This window comes from Lynx canadensis, chromosome D3 (genome assembly GCF_007474595.2).
Source record: "Lynx canadensis isolate LIC74 chromosome D3, mLynCan4.pri.v2, whole genome shotgun sequence".
Taxonomy (NCBI): Eukaryota; Metazoa; Chordata; class Mammalia; order Carnivora; family Felidae; genus Lynx; species Lynx canadensis.
Window position 1 is genome coordinate 86,641,757 of NC_044314.2, and position 19,522 is coordinate 86,661,278.

General features: G+C 42.3%; 1 protein-coding gene across 1 annotated transcript in view; it reads right to left on the reverse strand.

Annotated features, from left to right (window-relative positions):
• The window catches only part of CLIP1 (CAP-Gly domain containing linker protein 1), a 126,813-nt gene that overhangs the window by 19,358 nt on the left and 87,933 nt on the right, over positions 1-19,522 (reverse strand). The window contains 4 exon segments of the mRNA XM_032595412.1: positions 7,984-8,103; positions 12,983-13,068; positions 13,071-13,095; positions 15,146-15,262. Of these exon segments, the coding sequence (XP_032451303.1) occupies positions 7,984-8,103; positions 12,983-13,068; positions 13,071-13,095; positions 15,146-15,262 (348 nt within the window).

Genomic DNA, 19,522 nt, shown 5'->3' on the forward strand with positions numbered 1-19,522 from the left:
CTCTGGGAACACTGTGGCACAGTTGTCTCCGCATTCAATGTGGCTGCACTGAATTGTGGGTTGGGTTTTTTTTTTTTTTTTTTACCTTTTCATTTTATTGTTAGTATATTTTTTAAAAATACCTCCGTTTCAGGAAAGGAGACCATTTCATTTTTTTAAATGTTTATTTATTTTTGAGAAAGAGACAGCACAGGCAGGGGAGGGAGAGAAACACACAGAATCCAAAGGAGGCTCCGGGCTCTGAGCTGTCAGCACAGAGCCAGATGAGGGGCTCATACCCACAAACCGTGAGATCATGACCTAAGCTGAAGTCGAATGCTTAAGCAACTGAGCCACCTGGGTGCCACCGCCCTCTGTTTTTTTTTTTTTTTTTTTTTTAACCTTTTTATAAGGAATATGCCTTTCCTGCCTGGGCATCTCAAGAATTATCTCTATATTCTCCAATTTCATTAATAACCAGTGTTATTTTTTTATGTCAGTTGCTTTGGACCAATATCCTCCTCCACTACTACCACCCCCCTCACCCAAGATTCTCTAATTGAGTTTCCCTACATCCTACTATGTCCTTCTTTTTTTTTTTTTTTTTTTTAAGTTTATAAAGAGAAAGGGAGATAGAAACCCAAGCAGCCTGTGCATTGTCAGCACAGAGCCCGACACAGGGCTCAAACCCACAAACTGTGAGATCATGACCTGAGCTGAAACCAAGAGTCGGTCATTTAACCAACTGCGCCACCCAGGCGCCCCCTTACTGTCCTTCCTATATGTAGACTCAGTTCTTCACGCGGGGGAAATTTCCCTATTTTACCTCCTAACACTTTCTTTCTGAATTCTGTTGAATTCCCTCTTTCAGAGTTTTCAGAGTTGTTAATTATATTCATTCAGATGACCTCTGTCCTCCAAAGCTATCACCTTTCCTCTTATTCTTTAGTATCTCTGTTTCCTTCTTTGTTATAACCACCTCAAGCCTTCCCTCCAGATGTTTAGCATTAAATGTTCATTAGGCTCTTCTCTGTTTCTGACTTCAGTCCCGACACGGTGCTGTTTTGGTCCTCACTTGTTTCCTTGACTTGTCACGTTCTCTGTTCCACTTGTGTCATCTCTTCTTTGAACACCCGCTTTATTTAAGTCACTGGCGTTTTTATAGAACACAAAGCAATATTCCACTCTGGGTAATGCTTTCTCTCCGCGGCCTGAATTCCTCATTTCTTTGGATTCCTGTGTTCCTTTCTTTTCTTTTTTCTTCTTTCAGTACGATAGGCATTCAAGTGTTCATCTTACTGTGGGCAGCTCTACTGAGACCGTCTGTTTGCTCATATGTGATGCAAATTAATTTTCCCTGACACCCTTCCTATTTTATCTGAGACCTTTAATCTTCATCTCCAAGCTACAATTTGGGCACTGCAGTCTATACATGTTTATAGCTGGAGGGCAAGGAGGGAGGGAGCACAGCGAAGGGGATATACAGCATCTGGGCTGGAGGTCTCTTTCATGGACTTTTCTTTAGTGCCCCCTCTGAACAAAGGTAATCCTATTCCCACAGCAGTGTGTCCTCAGGCTTCAGTCTCAGGCAGACACAAAATTGTCTTTTTAACATCTAGTCTCATCTCTGTTGCCTTCCCTTCCCAAAGATGGGAAGGCAGACTCATTTATGGCTGGAGGTGATTATGTGACACTATTACAGGGATAGGAGTTTCCTCTTCAAGCTGAAAGACACAATCACGTAAAGAGAAGGACTTTCTCTGCCCTTCCCCACTTTGGATTTCCCCTACTTCCTCCAGCAAAGTTTCACCAATGCCCTGTGACCATCTATGTGCAGTAAGGGTAGCAGAAAGAAGAGCAGAAAGGAAGAACAGGGTTCCCTGAGGACATTCCTGAGTAGAGGACTCACCTGGACTCCCCTCCTGTGGACTTATTATCATTTGAGAGGAACCCCCTCCTCCATATCCTTTACTTAAGCCACTCTGTTGACTAGACTCACTATGGAAAATGACGCCCAGCAATTCTTCCTGCCTCTGGTAAAATTCTGAGATGGTCAAAGAGAACTTCTAGCCTCAAAGATTGTTCTGTGACTGTTCGGACTATTCACCTCTTCCATCTAATTTTCCCTAAACTGGACTGGGGCTCAAGGATGGAGAGAAGCAGAATAAAATTCTCAGGATTTTGCTACACATTTCTTTTCTCTTACCACTGGGAACAGTGTCAACAGAGTCAAACCACCATCTTGTTTCTTTTCTTGGTTGCCAAATTTAATGTTTACTGAAAGCATGAAGCCGATTGGCTTTGCTGGAGAGATTTTCCTGGAGACATTTTTAATAGAAGAGTGTGTTCACTTCATTAGGTATCGAAGGAGAAAGATTCTGTGATCAGCTTCACTCAGCCCTACTTGCCCAGAAGTTTCCGGAGACCAGATTAAAATTACGATGGCTAATAACCACTGTTTTCCAAAATAAAACAGGACAAGCTAAAAATGGTGTTGCCTTGGGGCACCTGGCTGGCTCAGTCGGTAGAACATGTGACTCTTGGTCTTGGGTTGTGAGTTAGAGCCCCACATTGGGCAGGAGAGTTAAAAAAAAAAAAAAAAAGAAAGAAAGAAAGAAAAGAAAAGAATGCATTCCTTTTCTATACATTCATGTCTGCAAGTTCAGGCCTATTTAACATTTGCAGGCTATTAGTCATAAATCAATCTCAACGGTAACCTCAAATTTTGGAGACTGCATTTGTTGTAACCTTTGTCAGAAGGTTACTGAGGCATCTGATCCCTGTCCTGTATCAACAAACTGTAATCTCATTTTGCAAATAACTGGGAAGGGGAGTGGGGAGAGAAATCAGCACTGTTCCCATAGTGACAGCTCAGGTATCTGCAGTCCTTACAAGGGGGAATACGTGTGAGGTTGGAAATGATAATCAGACATTTCAAAAGTTACTACTTAAGGTGACTATTTCTATAGAAGAGTTCACACCACTGTAATTATTTTTAGTATTCTCTATGAAAGGAAATAATGCTCTGTATAGTTTCCATTAATCTTGACTCTCCCAGACCCTGCCTGATTTTGCGCTGTGCGCGTCCTCTATCCACACAGGGCAAATGCCCCACTCATCACATTTCCGGCAACCACAACTCTCTAAAACAAAGCTATGAAACTCGAAGTAAATGAAATAATGTAAAAAAAAAAAAAAAAAAAAAAAAAAAAAAAAAAAAAAAAAAAGGCAGTCAAGGTTTCTGCATCCTGAGGCCCCGCTAAAAGCAAGGTATGCATTTAATCACTCATTTGTTCATTCGAACCTATACAGCATGCCCTGTGATTCCCACCATCTCACAGCCTGTGTGGAGACACAACATGGCATTCTCAGCATGACAGAGTCCTGGACAGCAGCCGCCCCCGAGGCTAGAGGATGGGCCTAACAATGAGGAGACGTTTACCCACATGGGAACAGAAAAAATGTAAATGCGGACCTGCATATGGCAACTGACCAGGGGTGGCAGGACAAACATGAGCCAAGAGGGTGGAAGATGTCAAAGGAGGAAAGTCAAGAATGTAGGTGGAGACGCCAAATGTTCAGAAAGGATGGAAAGGAAGCCACGCACTTGTGCTGTCACTAGGTAAGTGATGACTCAGGCGAGAGTCACTTCAGTGGTGCACTGGCGGTGGCGAAAAGCAGACAGCAGGGGATTGCGAAGAAAATGGGGGTGAAATTGAAGGCAGAAAATATTACTCTTTTTAAAAGTCTGGAAGTAAAGAAAAGAAGACAGGACTGTAAGTATGACCAGTGTGGCAAGATTTAGAAGAGCTTTTAAGGAAGTGAGAAGGATTTCCCCACCCACTAAAGATACCAAGTGGCAATAAGACACAGTGGCCATAGGCAGGGAGGCAGACAGGCATCAGCAGGGACAGGTGACCATTTGGATGGAGAAAGGAGACCCGAAACACCTGAAGCAGAGGCAGAAACAACATGAGGGGTACGCATTCAATAAAATTCCATTCAGCCAAGAGGCAAGCAAGCGCTCACAACCTGCTACAACACAGATGGGCCCCCGACGGCACGACACTGAGTGAGAGAAGTGAGAGAAGTCATGTGTTTTATCATTCCTCTTGTATGAAACATCCAGAACAAGCTAATCCATAGAGACAGAAAATAGATGAGTGGTCGCCAGGGGCTGGGAGGCAGGAAGAAATGGGAAGTGAGCGCTTAAACAAGTATGGGGTTTCCTTTCAGGGTGATGAAAATGTTCTGGAACTGGACAGAGGTAATGACCACACTGCACTGTGAATGTCCCAAATACCATTGAATTGTACACTGTAAGATGGTTCCAACAGTAGATTTTATGTTACGTGTATTTTCACTCACTCACTCACTCACTCACACACACTCACACACACACACACACACACAACCCCTGAAGCAGCATGAAACTAGTCAGCCCTCAGGCGTCAAAGCGAAGGTGGAAGCAGTCAACGGCAGTTATATAATTACAACAATCTTCATAATCGTCAGTTATCAAGAAGTAGGTTATGTTAACTACTAGAGTGAACACTAGGAAATTGCAAAATGAAAGCAATTGCATATGTTTCAATCTAATATACTCTCTTTTCAAAGACAAGGCACTCTGTGACAGTCTCTAAAGATTTCTGTCACTGTTGATGCCAGATAAATCATGCCCCTTACAATCCCAGCTGACCCTGGTTTTTGCTCCCCTCCCCCCACAAAAGTAGTCTCCCACTTGGGAAAGGCGGCTTACACAATTTTCCTTGGAAAGGAGAATGTCTGGTAGGGACAGCAGACAAAAAAGAATGCACACGTGTGGGTCTGTTTCTGGATTTGCCAGCTCTGTTCCAGAGGACTATCAACAAGTAGATGAGTCCTTCTAATTACTGAAATACTTCTTCACGGGGGCACACGATACCCACTCGTCAATCAAGTCCAATGAGAATTTCTACCTAAGAGTGGAAACTGACATCACTGCCCAACTTTGACCAACCAGTGCTGCTCATGACTAACCCTCTTAATTTCACAAATTTTCTACATCTTCTTAATTGATAAAAAGAATATTCTACAATACCACTGCCACGGGAGTCAGGGATTCTTTTATTTTGATAAATCACCTCACATCCAATTGACAAACAGGAAATCAAATAGTCCCCATAGTGAAGGGGGCTTCTCAAGGAAGTAAAATCCTTAGCAAATAATCCCAGTGAGATGCCTAAGATGGAGAACAGATTCTGGGGTGTCTTGGGCTTTTAAGCAAAATAAATACTTGAGGCAGGAAAAAAAAAATACCAACACATCGAGAGGGCATTTCTATAGCATTGTTTGACCCCATCCACCCACACCAATCCTAGCTCACAAGTTTTTCTTTTTTTTTAATCTTAATTATCAAGTAGAAATAAGCTTTATGCTCAGTATAGAAGTACGGAAATAGGCCTCCAAATTAGTCTGACAGGAGTACAGGTCTCAGCTCCACCGCCTAGCTGTGTGTCCTTAGCAAGTTGGTCCACTTTTGAGTGTCAGCTGGTCTACAAAATAATAGCCTTCCTGTCTCAGAGCATGTTGTGACGATTCTGTGAAACATGCAAGACCATCAGCTTGGTACATGTTTGGTGAATTACGATGCTACTTAATAAAGGACTCAGGAAGAACCAGGTCCTAGGTCAGTGTTACCCATCCCCTGTCAACTTCACCTCCACTGTTTTAATCCTAGAATGAAACACTCAATGTTTCTGTAGTATGACAATTAAAATTCTTTCTAAGAATTCCTTTTTTTTTCTAAAACCAAGGTTTCTGCCAAACAAGGTGGCTCTGGAGTATATTTCTAAACATAGCTGATCAATAGTTTGGCTTGACTACAGTAAGTAATAATGTGAATGTGTGATTTTACAGAAGTAAGCAGTACTCCAGATTTGTGGAGATTATACAGTAAGAATAGAGCTGATGAATTAATCAGTCTTCTGTAGACTAAGGTTGTTTCTAAATCATTTTAAATGGGTGGTTCTCTCCAGTCTTTTGAAATAAACACACATAGACACTACATATATACTTTTATTTATTTCAAGGGAAGAATTACCCATAATCTTCCTTGATAATCATTATCATGGTCAACGAGCTCTACCATTGAAGCCTATTATTTAGTTCATACCCACTTATCTCTCTCTTCTGAGTAAAGCACAGAACTATGAAGGGCCTAACAATCTGTCCTTTAAAGGGAAGTCACTTTTCTTAGTTGTTTCTTGCACGTGCTGTTCTGTAACACCCTTCAAAGTCACTGACTCTCAAATTTCTAGTGGCAAAACCTTTTCAAAAGGAAGGCAATTCAAATGCCAACATGCAGAAGAGAAGAACACGGGTGAGGGAGCCCGGCAGAGCCCTGGCCAAGGTAGCAAGATGCCTCCTCCCACTGTTTTCCCTACAGAGACACACAAGCAAGAAACGCAGTCAACAGTCAAGGGCACACATGAGACGCGAGAAGGATCTCTCTGTGCTCCTCCCATGTATGGAATCCACTCTCTCTACCGGAGATGTTCCATGAGGTCAAAACGAGATGCACCTTTCAGAGACCCTGCTCTTGCAAGAACTTACAGACACAGTGATGACAGAGCAGCTGCCCAATGTTTTAGACGCTCTAGTTTGTGCCAGGAAAAAGAGGACCTCATCTGGTCAAAGGGCTTCTATTTTCATGAACTCCAGTTTCTCACATACTGACTAAAGGAGAGGGCGCTGACCCTATTTAAGTCAATCCATTTTGATCCTTTTCCTGACCCAAATCAGAAGATGGCAAACATTTCTTGACTATAAGCTGAATGAGGATGAGCAAATTACTATCTTCATATCCCTGTTTCCTCTTTGACAAGCGGAAATATGGCAGTGCCATCGCCTAGAATTATTGTAAAGATTGAGATGACAGTTATCATTTATTTGTGCTTGTCGTATAGTAAGAGCCAATAAACATGAACTAGTATCACCAAAAGCATCATCATCATCATCCTGGAGTTTGGAGAGATGTGGCATTCCTTTTGTGAAGTAAGAAAGCTGTGGAAAGCTGTAACAAAGACTTTAAAGTCTGAAATCAACTCTCCAAAAAGTGCTTTCCGCCACAAACTGCCATGTCAATGGGTACTCAATACAATTACCCCCAGATTACTCCATCCCAAGTGAGAAGGAATCTTTGCCAAGTATTCCTGGGGGAAAAAATTCTCTTGAAGTGTAAACCATGAATTGATGACCACATGGTAAAATTCTCTTAAAAATATCATTTGAAGCTTCTGCTGAGGCCAGAAAGGACTACCATTTAGCACTTTGATTCAACTACTAAAGAATAAAAAGCAGGATATGTCATTCTTTAAAATCAGTTTTGTTTCAGTGCTTAATAAACTTATCAGAAATCTCTGTGATTTAAGTACGGAAGCAAATGGGTTATGGTTGGCTTACGGCTCATTCCGGGTGTAACGCAAATCACATTCAACGCACACAAGTGCACACACATACACAGTTCCATTAGGAAATGCTTAAAAAAAATTTTTTTAAAGAAAAGCAGAGTTCTATTTCAAAACAGCTGCCAACCCCCACACCAAATCCATATTCTGAGAATGTGCTTCCTTCAAACAAATTCTGATGAAAGAAAAAAAGAACCTTAAGAGGAAAGTAATTTTGAAATCCAGGCAATAGTAGGGAGAAGATATTGTTCCTTTCCATTGAAATGCATTGCCATGAGGTGGTCTAATAAAGGTCTTATTTTCTAGTTGCTCAAGTTTCCAGTGTTGCTACTTTTTTTTTTTTCCATAAGCATCTGTCACTCCTCCCCTAAGTCCTACAGCAGCACACTTGAAAAGCAAGGAGACCTACCACACAGACAAGTTGAAATCCCATTTGGAAGGACCCGACCACATCGAGCACCTCTCTGAGGGGCCTCCAAGCGCCCTGCCAACAGCAGCAGACAGGAGCACGGAGAGCAAGGTACGCCCCCCCGCACCCCCCTCCAGGCCCACTGACCTTCTGATGACCCGTGACTTCGTCCCTGCTTCTCCCCAGCTCCTCAGCAAGTTTCACGTTCTCTTCTTGCAATGCTGAAAGCTGCTGGGACTTCTGAGCTGCTGCCTGCTTGAGGGTTTTCTCTGCAAGGACAGTGAGTGCAGGGTTACCATAGAAACAAGACAGGCAAGGAAACTGTGGGAGACGACCGGCTTCACAGCACTGAGGAAAATATATCTGGGTCACGTGCCTGATAGGATCTATAATAACAGGAGGCAGTGGTATCTACGTGCAGGAGAGGCTAAATGGCTTTAACCTCTCAGGAGGCGGACTGCCACCCACAATTATTACATTATTTTTTAAAGCCTAATAAACACGATATCCACCCTCTCTCCACCCACACTTACCCACTTCTGAACACTCCCCATCCAAAAATCCATGCTACCATAAAATAAATGACAAATGAAATGGTCAGTCCTCTGGTCTTTAGGGCTATTTCCATTAGAAAATTATGCTCAAACCCAGTATGTTGATAAAGTGATTTACTTTGCTGCCAAGGCACTCTGTACTGACCGCACAAATCGGTAATGTGTTTTTTTCTGGCAGAAATAAAAATCTAATGGTCCCATTTGCCGGTATGCCGGTATCTGTCAGAGTCAAGTACTGTCGTGAATCTGAGTATTTTTAGGACAACTCGAGGTGAAATGCCTAACGGAAATGCGGTTTTCCAATTACATAACAGGTGGTTCACTTTGATTGTATTCTTTCCACAATGCTAATTTGTAATTAAAAGAATCAAATAAAAATATAGCCTGTTAACCTCTATCATGAATATCAGCATATGAAATGTGAACAAGGTAAGTATATTAAACATCTTCCCAATATTAAAATTATCCAAAATACACAAATCAAATTATTATCCTTTATATGTGGGTATTAAAAATCTTTATTTGATCACTGGATTTTAGTTTTCTGTCATAGAGGGTTTTGATGCCACTGGTGAATTTTAAGTCTGTGCTGGCTAAACTCCATTTAGGGAGCTGTCATACGTGGCTGAATCCTGAACCAAGTCATCTGGGTATGAATCCATCTGCTGATAGAGGAACACATCTATTTTTAACTTCAATTGTCTAATGGGTGGCAATGCTGGCATCTCCAGTTTTTTGAGTTTTAGTTCTCCATCCACCTGTAATATGCATATCGGGGTAAGATTTAGGGGAATAAACCTACACAAAATTTTCCTAGCACATTAAATTAAATGAGTGTTTCACTGAGATGTCTATTTAGCAAGTGAGGAAAAAATGGAGAAGGAATTTTAGCCTCAGGTCATACAAAAGCTAAGAGGGTTGATTCTAATTATGGATCAACACACACACACACACACACACACACACACACACACACTACAGCTCAAGTTCATCTTCTGGCAAAAGTCCATCAATTCCTGACAAATCTGAAGTTTTTACTTAGGATGAAATCATCTGAGGTCAAATCTTTTATTCCTAGGAGGTCACTGCCTTCCTCAGGGGCTGTTTGGTCTCGGCATCTGGATGGCCTGTCAATGAGAAGTATGTAATCCTACTCTTGTCTTAAAGATGTGCATCTTGTAATGGCTTTTGGAATCCTTGTTGCTATTAAGAGCCCACAGTAAAGAAAATTAAAATAAGGAGTCAAAGAAATTTCAAAACGTCTTAAAGCAGTGATCTGTAAAAGCAACATTCAATGTGTTAAGATCTATAAAAATGTTTCACAAATATTTATTTTCTCATTTAATCCTCAAAAGCCAAGGAAGCTAATGTTATTATTTATTTTAAAGATGAGAAAACTGAAGCTCAGGGAAGTGAGAGATTTTTCTCCAAATCATAAAGCCAGGAAGTTGTAGAAGCAAGAGAACCGGAGTTAAAACTGGCAGACAGACCTCCGCTCTAATTCCAACATAGAAACACCTTCCCGTTTTTCTTTAGAGCATAGTGGGTACAGAAAGGAGGCTCTAATAGCCCAACTTCCGGAAGTACTCCAGGGAATAAGTCCAAAATACCTCCAAGTATTTCTAACAATTTTTTTAAGCTGCTTTTTTTTCTACACGACAGAAGACTATCCCAGTTTTAATCTGAGAGGCAAGATACATATTGTTAACATTGACTGCATTGCAAACATTCTACTTACAAGTCTGTTATCAATCAACTGCCATGCTAAGTATATTCTATATTCTAGATTTATTACTGTGCCAGGTGAGTAAAGACAAAAATTAAGCCGCTTATATCATTTTCCCTAACATCCAAAATTACACTCTGAGAAACCATTTTATTCTCTCTGTCCACCTGAAAATAGGAGCTGGCTAACCAAGAGTTTTCCTAAAACCAGTCTAGTAAATGGCACGGAGGAAAAGGAGTATTTAGCTACAAGCGCTGGGTTTCCAGAGCCAGGGGCAATATTCCACAGGAGGTAGTTCTAATGAGAACTCCAGTGCCTACATTGGTATCCATTTTCCTCCAGGAATCAAAGTCCTATCTAAGGTGCGGGAAATACCAGGAAAAGTGCTAAAGACAACAAAAGCATCCCAGATACATGCTGGGAAATAATCAGCTGCTCATTCTCTAGCTTTGAGCGCTGAGGGAACAGTAAAATAACTGGTTGTTTTTTTTGTTTGTTTGGTTTTTTTTTTTGAGAAGCACCAGTCCCATTACGTAGTACATTTATTTTAGTGGTCCTTGAAATGTGGCCACGTCTACAGCAGGGGAACAATGAGTCACCGGGGGCAAGGGGCTCTTTCAAACCTACTCCTCCTACTCCCTCTACCAGCTTCTGATGCCTGTCACTGCTGTGTCCTACTGGTCCTTCCTCCTGCTAAGAACCCCAGCCACCGTGTGCCAGGTTACTGACAAAAGATGCAATCCCCTCAGTCCTGGTAGGCCAGATAAAAAGGCGGAGAATCAAAAGCAGCCCAGGCTGTCTGCTGGTGGTCCTGGTTCCTCCTCACCCCAACTACACCCTCAGGGATCAGAGATCTGGGAAAAATGGTTCTAGGGAAGAGAACAGGCCATGGTTAGAGGAGCAGCAGCAGAAGCCTCAGTCTTTTGCCCTGATCCTTCGCGTCCAGAGTTAGGAGGCTAAGATTTTATTATTCCACGGAGTCATTTGAAGAAGGGCAAAAATGATCTCTTAACGGAGATAAAACCACCCCATACTAACTGGAGGTGGGTGACATGACACAGACTCAGTGAGGATGCTGACCACTTCAATACTAGACCAATGCAATGACCATCATGAGAGACTCCAAGTAGGCCTGCAGGAAAGCGAAGTTTTATCTAAATCCCAAGAGCTGTCTTGGCTCAGTCCACACCGGCCCTGCCCTCCATTACCTAGTACAGCCCAGAGAGCTCAGAGGTGGGATTATGGCAGTGGGAGGTTGGTTAGGGAATCTTCTCCTGCTGCTCAGATCCTCCCTCACCAGCTGCCCGTGTGACACAAATGAACTAAAGTCAACAGTGCTCCCAAAGCGCCAGGGCAGCATAATGACGTGTGTCACAGGGGAATGTCCCAAACCAGATCTGCAGCCCCCTCTTGGAACTGACGATGACTTTGTTTCCCATCACAGGGACCTTTATCTGTGTGATTTGGCTGAGAAGGCCAAGAAGCTCAGCCCATCCTGATGGCCACAATCACAACTGTCGACTGATCAATCTGTGCAGGTGAACAGAATTTTGGGGAACTGCTGAATCACTGTCTAGAGAAGTATCATTAAAAACTAAGACTGAGTATGGAAGTTCTGAATCACTATATTGTACACCTGAAACTAATCTTACACTGTATGTTTACTAACTGGAATATAAACAAAAACTTAAAAAAAAACACACAAAAAACTAAGACTGAGGAAGGGATTAATCATGCACTGCCTAAGTTGCTCACATGAGATTCCTTCTGGAGGATTTTACCAACTCTCAGAAGAACCTGAACCATGTACCAGTTTAGTCCCAAGCTTGATCAACAAATCGTACTGAGGAGGGAGACTTGGAACTGATGCTTTTGTTTCTGTTTGAAGCTAATCTCTTTGTTCGATCAGAAGGGGCGGGTAAATAATACAAACCCTTAAAGGGCAGGGACCATATAAATCCATCTTCTTATCCTTCCTAGCACAGAAGACACACTCCAATATTCACTTGGAGTTAACTGCCTTTACATTTCCAGGTTCACACAGTTGATATAGAGTGTAGCTCTCAGAACACGAAGAGCAACATGGAATCTACAACCGAAACGATCATTGAAAAAGCCAGATCAACACCAACAATTAACAGACCTGAAAACAGACCTGAAAGGCAGGATCTGGAGATGTTGTTGACAAAGGAAACATGGCCAGCCTGTCTGGCCAGTTGGCAGACAGGTGGCAGTCTAGGTGGCAGACTGATGGATAACCTGGATTAGAAAGATTCTTCCAGGGGCGCCTGGGTGGCTCAGTCAGTTAGTGTCGGACTTTGACTCAGGTCAATCTCACTGTTCGTGAGTTGGGAGCCCGCATCGGGCTCTGTGCTGACAGCTCAGAACCTGGAACCTGCTTCTGCCCCTCCCCTGCTCATATTCATTCTCATTCTCTCTCTCTCTCTCCTCTCAAAAATGAATACAATATGAAAAAGAAAAGATTCTTCCAGAATCCTTTCACCTGACTTCCATGCCAGAGGTTCAATTACTCTTAAAATCAAGATTAACAATCTCGAAAGTGACATGCTTTTTATCTCCTATAGAAAGGATCTTGAGAGATTTATTTATAAAGGGTCCTAACTTCTCAGGCAGCAAGCACACTTTTCGTTTTGGCTTCTTTAACTCAGCTACTATCTTGACGTCTGCTTCCTCACAGCGTAACGGTTATAGGGGCTCCCAGGTATGCTAAAGCATGTTCGGGGGACAGAGAGGGTGGTGATTACTTTTACTTCAAGCAAGTGTTTGTCAAGTTATTTTTAAATCCTTAGTATCGTTTCACTTTTGTGACATTAAAGTCCCACAGTTTCTCTCAAAGGACATGAACTTACATTTCTTTCCTGAATTCTTCCATTTTTTGATTCTCTAAAAACGTCAGAAGCTCTTTTGATTTGTTCAGCTCTTCCACATTTTCAGGTTGTTTTCTTTAAGTGTATCCAACTTAAAGACCAAGAAAAAAAAACTTGATGAAATTATTTCATTTTCCAGTGGCAGGACTGGATAGACATATTCATGCAAACGTGCCTGGATAGGTGAAATTAGTCAGGTACAAAAAAGGGGGGGGGGGGATTACCAGGTGAGGAGACGGCAAATGACCACGTCTACTATACACGGCAAACCTCCGCTTACATTTAGTCAGACATTTTCCGTACACCTGGCCAAAGTGTCAAACTAAATTGCTACATGAATTACAACAAAGGTTTGCTTCCACTTTGTATATAATTCTCAGTATTCATCATTGAACTTGCTATTCAAGTATGACCCCTCTTAACAAACACGAGAAATAAATTGCAAAGGCATGACATCAGCAAGAATCATTCTTTGCAATAAAAACTAAAACCCCTGTCCTTCCCCATAGATTAGTAGTTTCGGATGTATCTGTCAACATTAGAACTAATGTACTGAGTCCCCATTACAAAAAAACAGTTGAATTAAAGTATTTGTGGGTGGGAAAAGATTTGGTTATCCATCTGAACTCTGATCTGAAGAGGAAAAAGCCCGGCAGGGAGGCTGAAAAGCACTCATACATTCAGCCCCATCACCTGCCCATGGGGGATGCAGCCAGCTTAGGGCCTGGCCCTGATAGGAGAGCCAAACACATCACTAGAACGACAGAGACGTGACCAACTACGGGCTCTGGCAGGTGACTGGGGCTTCTAGGTGCAGAGCCCCTAGCACAGGGGCTCCCCAAGCACAGGGAGCTCGCTCGGGCTGTCCATGACCCAAGGCGTGCTCCTGGCCCCAGAGTGGCTTCCTGGGACTTGTGTGGTCATCTTGTACAGAGTTACCTCTGCCACGTCACATGCCACAGTCAGGAGGCCTAGACAAGTGTCTCGATGGTTTTAAACGCCACAATGTTCCTTTTAATGCCTCTACAATTAATAGAGTGAGTCTGGAATTCCAGATTCACAGAACAAGAAAAACCAAGTATCACAAAGGGTCCAAAAAAAATGATTTAGCCAGTCTTACATTCTGGTTATAACAAGGACACCAAGGGCTATATCATGAAAGTGCACAATTCTCCCTGATTCTAACCCTCAAAAATGAGATACATTCCCTAAAATCTTCTTATTCATTTAACTTCTGTGATTACCATCTGATTTTTTAATGTTTTTTCTTCTTCTATTAGGACCATCAGTTCTGTAAATGTACCCCCGGGGTGTGTAGTTTATTTACCCTGTAAGTATCTTAAAACGTGCATGCCTTGACAGATTTCCATCTTTGAACCTGCATAGTGAGAAGGCCTATGCTTTACAGAGCAGCTATTCAATGTGGCCAGCCCTTCCCCTGCTTAATTCCTTCACGTCTCACCTGACTATCCCTTTTAAAAACATCTGAAGCCAGGCAGAACTTCACCTAACTATTTTGGAGAATCAATCTGTTTAGGACCGAGAGGTAACTGCTTCCCAAAGAAAGAAGGGGCTGATATGAACTGGGAGTGGGGAGGAAGGAATCAAAAATAGGTCCAAGAATGAGAAATGCTACTTTCAACAGAATAAAAGCGATCTTGAAACCACAAATCTGAGACGCAGAAGTGGCTGCCTGGAGATGACACAAAAGGGAATCAGGACTGAATGACACCGAGAAAAGGCCTACGCCAAACTTGGTGCCGAGGAATGGAATTTGGTGGCTCAAGGTGGGAGAGAGTGAAAATAAAAAAAAAAAATGTATGTGATTTAAGATAAAAGACACAAAACTAGAGAATATTACGAGTACCTCTCTCTTCAATTCCATCATTGAAGTTATCATAAAAAAGCCACACTATTCAGGTTTTCCCCTCATTATTTCAAAGGCTGATCCTACTAAATAAGTAATGAAGGATTACACTTTATTTAATATTATCATGGCTCTGGTGTACATTCGACTCTGCTAACAGATCAAACCTGTGTAAGGCCACACTTCAAAAAATAAACAATCCTGAGTTAGTGATCAAATATTCCATGAAGTCGTAAGCTGTCCTTTGTACAAAAAGCCATTTAAATCTGATTACTTCATTCTGTAGTTTTTCGTTTGTTTGCTTGGTATCCTCCAAGGAGGCCAGAGTTTCACTCTTCTCTTTGGTCATCTGTTCCATTATCTGCATGGCATCTTCTGCTGTTTGAGCAGCCTAAATACAAGAAAATACTGTGAGAAATGAGGTCACCCCCGACCCCGTCAGGGATGCTCAGGCAGCCCTCGCTGTCTCGTGTGGTTAAGGCCCAGTCACCAAACCAATGCCGAAACAAACAGACCGAGACACGAAAGGTCTTTACTCCAAAGGGGAACAAAGCCACAGACCCTTTTCATGCCATTCTTCAAACAAGCCAATTGCGATATGCAACTGGCAGATTTTCAGACCATTCCAACCTACATCTTCCAAGCTCCCAAGTTACGCTGACAGTCACACTCATCATTCTGACCAATGTCAGACAGAAACATTCAGGGAGAGTAAAGACCAACATCCTCACGTAGCTGAATTTTCTCTTAATCATATTTACTGCTGTGTGTTTGAAACACTATTCTTGCTATTTCAGATGTGGGGCTTTTGAAATCACTTATAATTTAGGTGGGGAATTTCTCAAGGAAAAATAAAAATTATTTGGGCAGTTATTAACATAAGGCTCAAGTGTTTAATGAGAAGGATTAAATGGAAAGGTCTCTGAGAGAAGCTGTGGTAATGAATATAAACATGGCTGTGAATAAAAAAGATAATAGGCATATGGAGACAAATCCTTAGCTAAGATATGAAAAACAATCATTAAAAACAATGTTTTTGTTTGTTTATTTTTTGTTTTTCATAAAAAATAATTAAAGATGTTTAAGGCACTTGCTTACAATTTCACGTGGTCTAAAAAAGCTTCCAGGAGTTCTGCAGTGTATCTTCCCGACCGCCAGCCATGGAGATTTCACTGGCGGGTTCCAAGTCCAGAAGGACAGACACAACAAAACAGTTAAAAGCCAAACAGAAGATACTATGTTTCAATATGTGCCCATTTTTCTACTGTTCTTAATCCTTTCAGAACCACAGTTGACTTTTTCTGGTAAATTTCTCCTTAAATTAAAAAAGATATCCTTTTTATTCACAGTTCACACCTCTTTCTAACGGAAACAACTGCGATTAGAGATTTAGTAAACAACTGCGATTAGAGATTTAGTAACGAGTGGCCCCTTCAGGTGGTAACAGACAGCTTGAGACATAGGAGCAGTGGATCAGTGGGGTGCCTATCCTCTCCAGGAGGCCGCTAGAAGTTAGTGCACAGTGTTAGTAGTCCAGGTGCTGGTCCCTGACCCTCCCACTTTACCGTAAATGACTGAAGAGTCTCGAGCTCTCTAACTTTAAGGGTGAGCTTGCTCTTGTCTTTCCTTAAAATACGGTTTTCATTTTGAGATTCTAGGAGGTTGGCTGAGATATGGCTGTTGGTTTTGGCCAACTGGCTAATCTCTTTCTGAAGGATGAAGTAGCTTTCCGCCAGCTTTTCCTTCTCCTTTAGGAGCTCCTCCTTGGTCAGTATTATGTCTCTCTTCTCGGCCAGGAGGTTCTTGTTGTCCTGCACCACCTTGGCGCGATCGGCCAGGGTCGTCTCGTGCTTCAGCTGGAGGTCATCCAGGATCTTGGTGAGGTAGCTGTGCAGTTCCTGCAGCTCTAACTTGGATTTGGATAAGGTGGCGAAATCTTTTCTTCAGAGTCTCTATGTTGGCAGCGAGTCGAGCCGTTTCTTCTCTGCGCTCAGGAGTTCCTTTCCTTAATTATCTCCACCACTCTCTGCTCTGACTTGGTCTTCTCTTGGACGAGCACAAAATTTTCAGACTGAAGCTGCTTAAGTGCGTGCTCTTAACTCTTCCAGCTCCTGCTCCAGGAGGACCAACCTGCCATGAAGTTTATTGTTTTCATACAGGGATGACTCAGTTTCCTGCGCTCTGGCTTCTTTTTCCAGGAGGAAGGACTGCTGCATTGTTTGGATCTCCTTGTTTAATCTCTGACACTCTTCTTGCAGATTCAACCCATCCCACAGCAAGATGCTCTTTTCAGAACAGCAAGTCTGAAGTTCAGCATTCAGACTCTCCTTTGCTTGCAGGGTGCTCGTGTGCTCTTTCTCTAAACTCTGTCTGGCATCCTGAGCCTCTTTCAGCATCAGAGAGAGATCGCACTTGGTGGCTGCTAGCAACTGGTTTTCCCTTTTCCTCTCCTGAAGCTCCTTCTTCAGAGTGTCGAGATTACCAAGGAGTTTCATCTTCTCGTGCACGACGATTCTTCTGTTTTCAGACTCTTGATCGTATTTCTGTTTGAGGTCTCCTATGGTTTTCATGGAGTTCTCTCTTTCTGCAAGCAAATCTCCATTTTGCATTTCCAGGACAGACTTTTCCTTCAAGAGACTGACATGCTGCTTTTTGAGCTTAGCAATTTTCTGACATACCACCTCCTTCTCAGAAGTTAGGTAAGTGATCTTCTCGTTCAGGCTCATCTCCATATGGGTGGCCTCTTCCGAGCACTTCTTCAGTTTTTCGGCAATGAGCCTGTTCTCGCTTAGAAGTTCTTCTTTTTCAGCCAAGAGTTTTCTCTCAGAGGCGGCCAAGGCTCCTTTTTCTTGCAGAAGCTGGATGCACTCGGAGTCTGTGATCTTCCGACTGGTCTTGATTTCTTCCAGGAGCTTTGTGAGGCTGCTATTTGTAGCCTGCAGTTGCCTCACGTCCAGCTCAGCCTTCCTCAGAGCCCTCTTGGCATCGTCTAGCTGTGTGTGGAGCCCACTGGTTTCCGTGCTGAGCAGCTGCTTGATCTGGAGGGCGGCCTCCAGGCTGGCTCTCAGCTTCTCCCGATCTTGAAGAAGCACGTCCTTCTCAAACTGCAGCTCTTTGTTGTTCTGGAGAAGATTTTCTCTTTCCATCTTTAAGGCTATGCACGCGCTATCAAGATCTGACTGCTTCTCCAAAGCTGACTTTTTCTCAGCCATGAGATCTTCAATCTCCTGCACCAAGGTTTTCTGATCTTTGACTAGCTCTTCGTAAGAGCTCTGCAGCTTTTGAATAACTTCATCTTTATCTTTAGCCAAGGCAAGGTTTTCAGTAGTGAGCTTCTGGATATGATCCTCTAGGTGACCTTTTTCTTCTTGATCCTTCTTAGACTCAGCAATCAAAGTATCTTTGCTGAGCTGGAGCTCTTCTGTGAGTGCCCGCAGGCTTGCTCTGGAAGCCTGCAAAGCGTCATTTTCCATACTGATCTTCAAAAGCTCTTCCTGCGCAATATTGATTTCTTGTAGTAATTTCTCTCTCTCAACAGCTAAAGATTCTTTATGGAGCTGCTCCTGTTGATAAAGCTTTTCAGCATCTTGCTTTTCTTCTAAGACTTTCTCCTTTTCTAAATTAAGAGTTTCGTTTACCGACCACAGTTTCTGTTGATCTTCCTGAAGTAAAGTTATTTTGGCCTCCACCTCTACCAATTTTGATAAAAGTGAACCTTTTTCTAACTTTAAAGTATTTCCCTCCTGTGCAAGAAGCTGCTTCTCTGATTTCAGACCCCTCAGCTCTTCTGACATTAGTTCAATTTCTTTTTTGGCTGATGTTAACAAATAAGTTAGCGACTACAGAAATAAAAGGTGGAAAGAATGGAAACAAAATGAAATCAAGCAGACAAATGCGAGCCCAAATAGCTTAATGCAACCTAAATCGCCCAAGCTTAAAATGTTTTGCAATAAATGTCCTAGAAACTACCTGGATAACAAGGGGATGGGGGGAAGTGGGGAACTAGATGAAAAGAGCCCATTAAAGGATAACACAAGGCAGGTTTAGCTTTGGGAAGTGCTGATCTACCTACTGGTTTATTTTATCTCTGAAACACTTTTGAAATCATCCCTGAGTGGTACCTACGAGATAAAAATGGTTAGTTTGACTTTGACATCAGGGCATGAAATTCTTTCCTGCCCTTCTAACTTCCCAATTATTTCTCTTGTAGGAAGAATTCAGAGAATTCTTAAAAATACAATCTAGAGAATTACAAAAAGTGAATATATTTTAACCAAAAGCGGGGGAGGGGAAGGGTGGGGGAAAGTAAATTGTTGCTTTTCAAACTAACTATAAGACATCAGCTTACCAAAGGACAGTCACTGGCCTGGCTGATTTAATCCCAATATTACAACTTATTAAAAGTACAGACCAATTTGCTAGGTTTGGGTGACTGAAATAAATGATTAAAAAATTTTTTTTCATGTTTTATGTATTTTTAAAAGAGAGAGACAGAACATGAGCAGGGCAGGGGCAGAGAGAGAGGGAGACACAGAATCCAAAGCAGGCTCCAGGCTCTGATGTGTCAGCAAAGAGCCCAACGTGGGGCTTGAACTCACAAACCGCAAGATCACGACCTGAGCCAAAGTCAGACACTTAACCGACTTAGCCA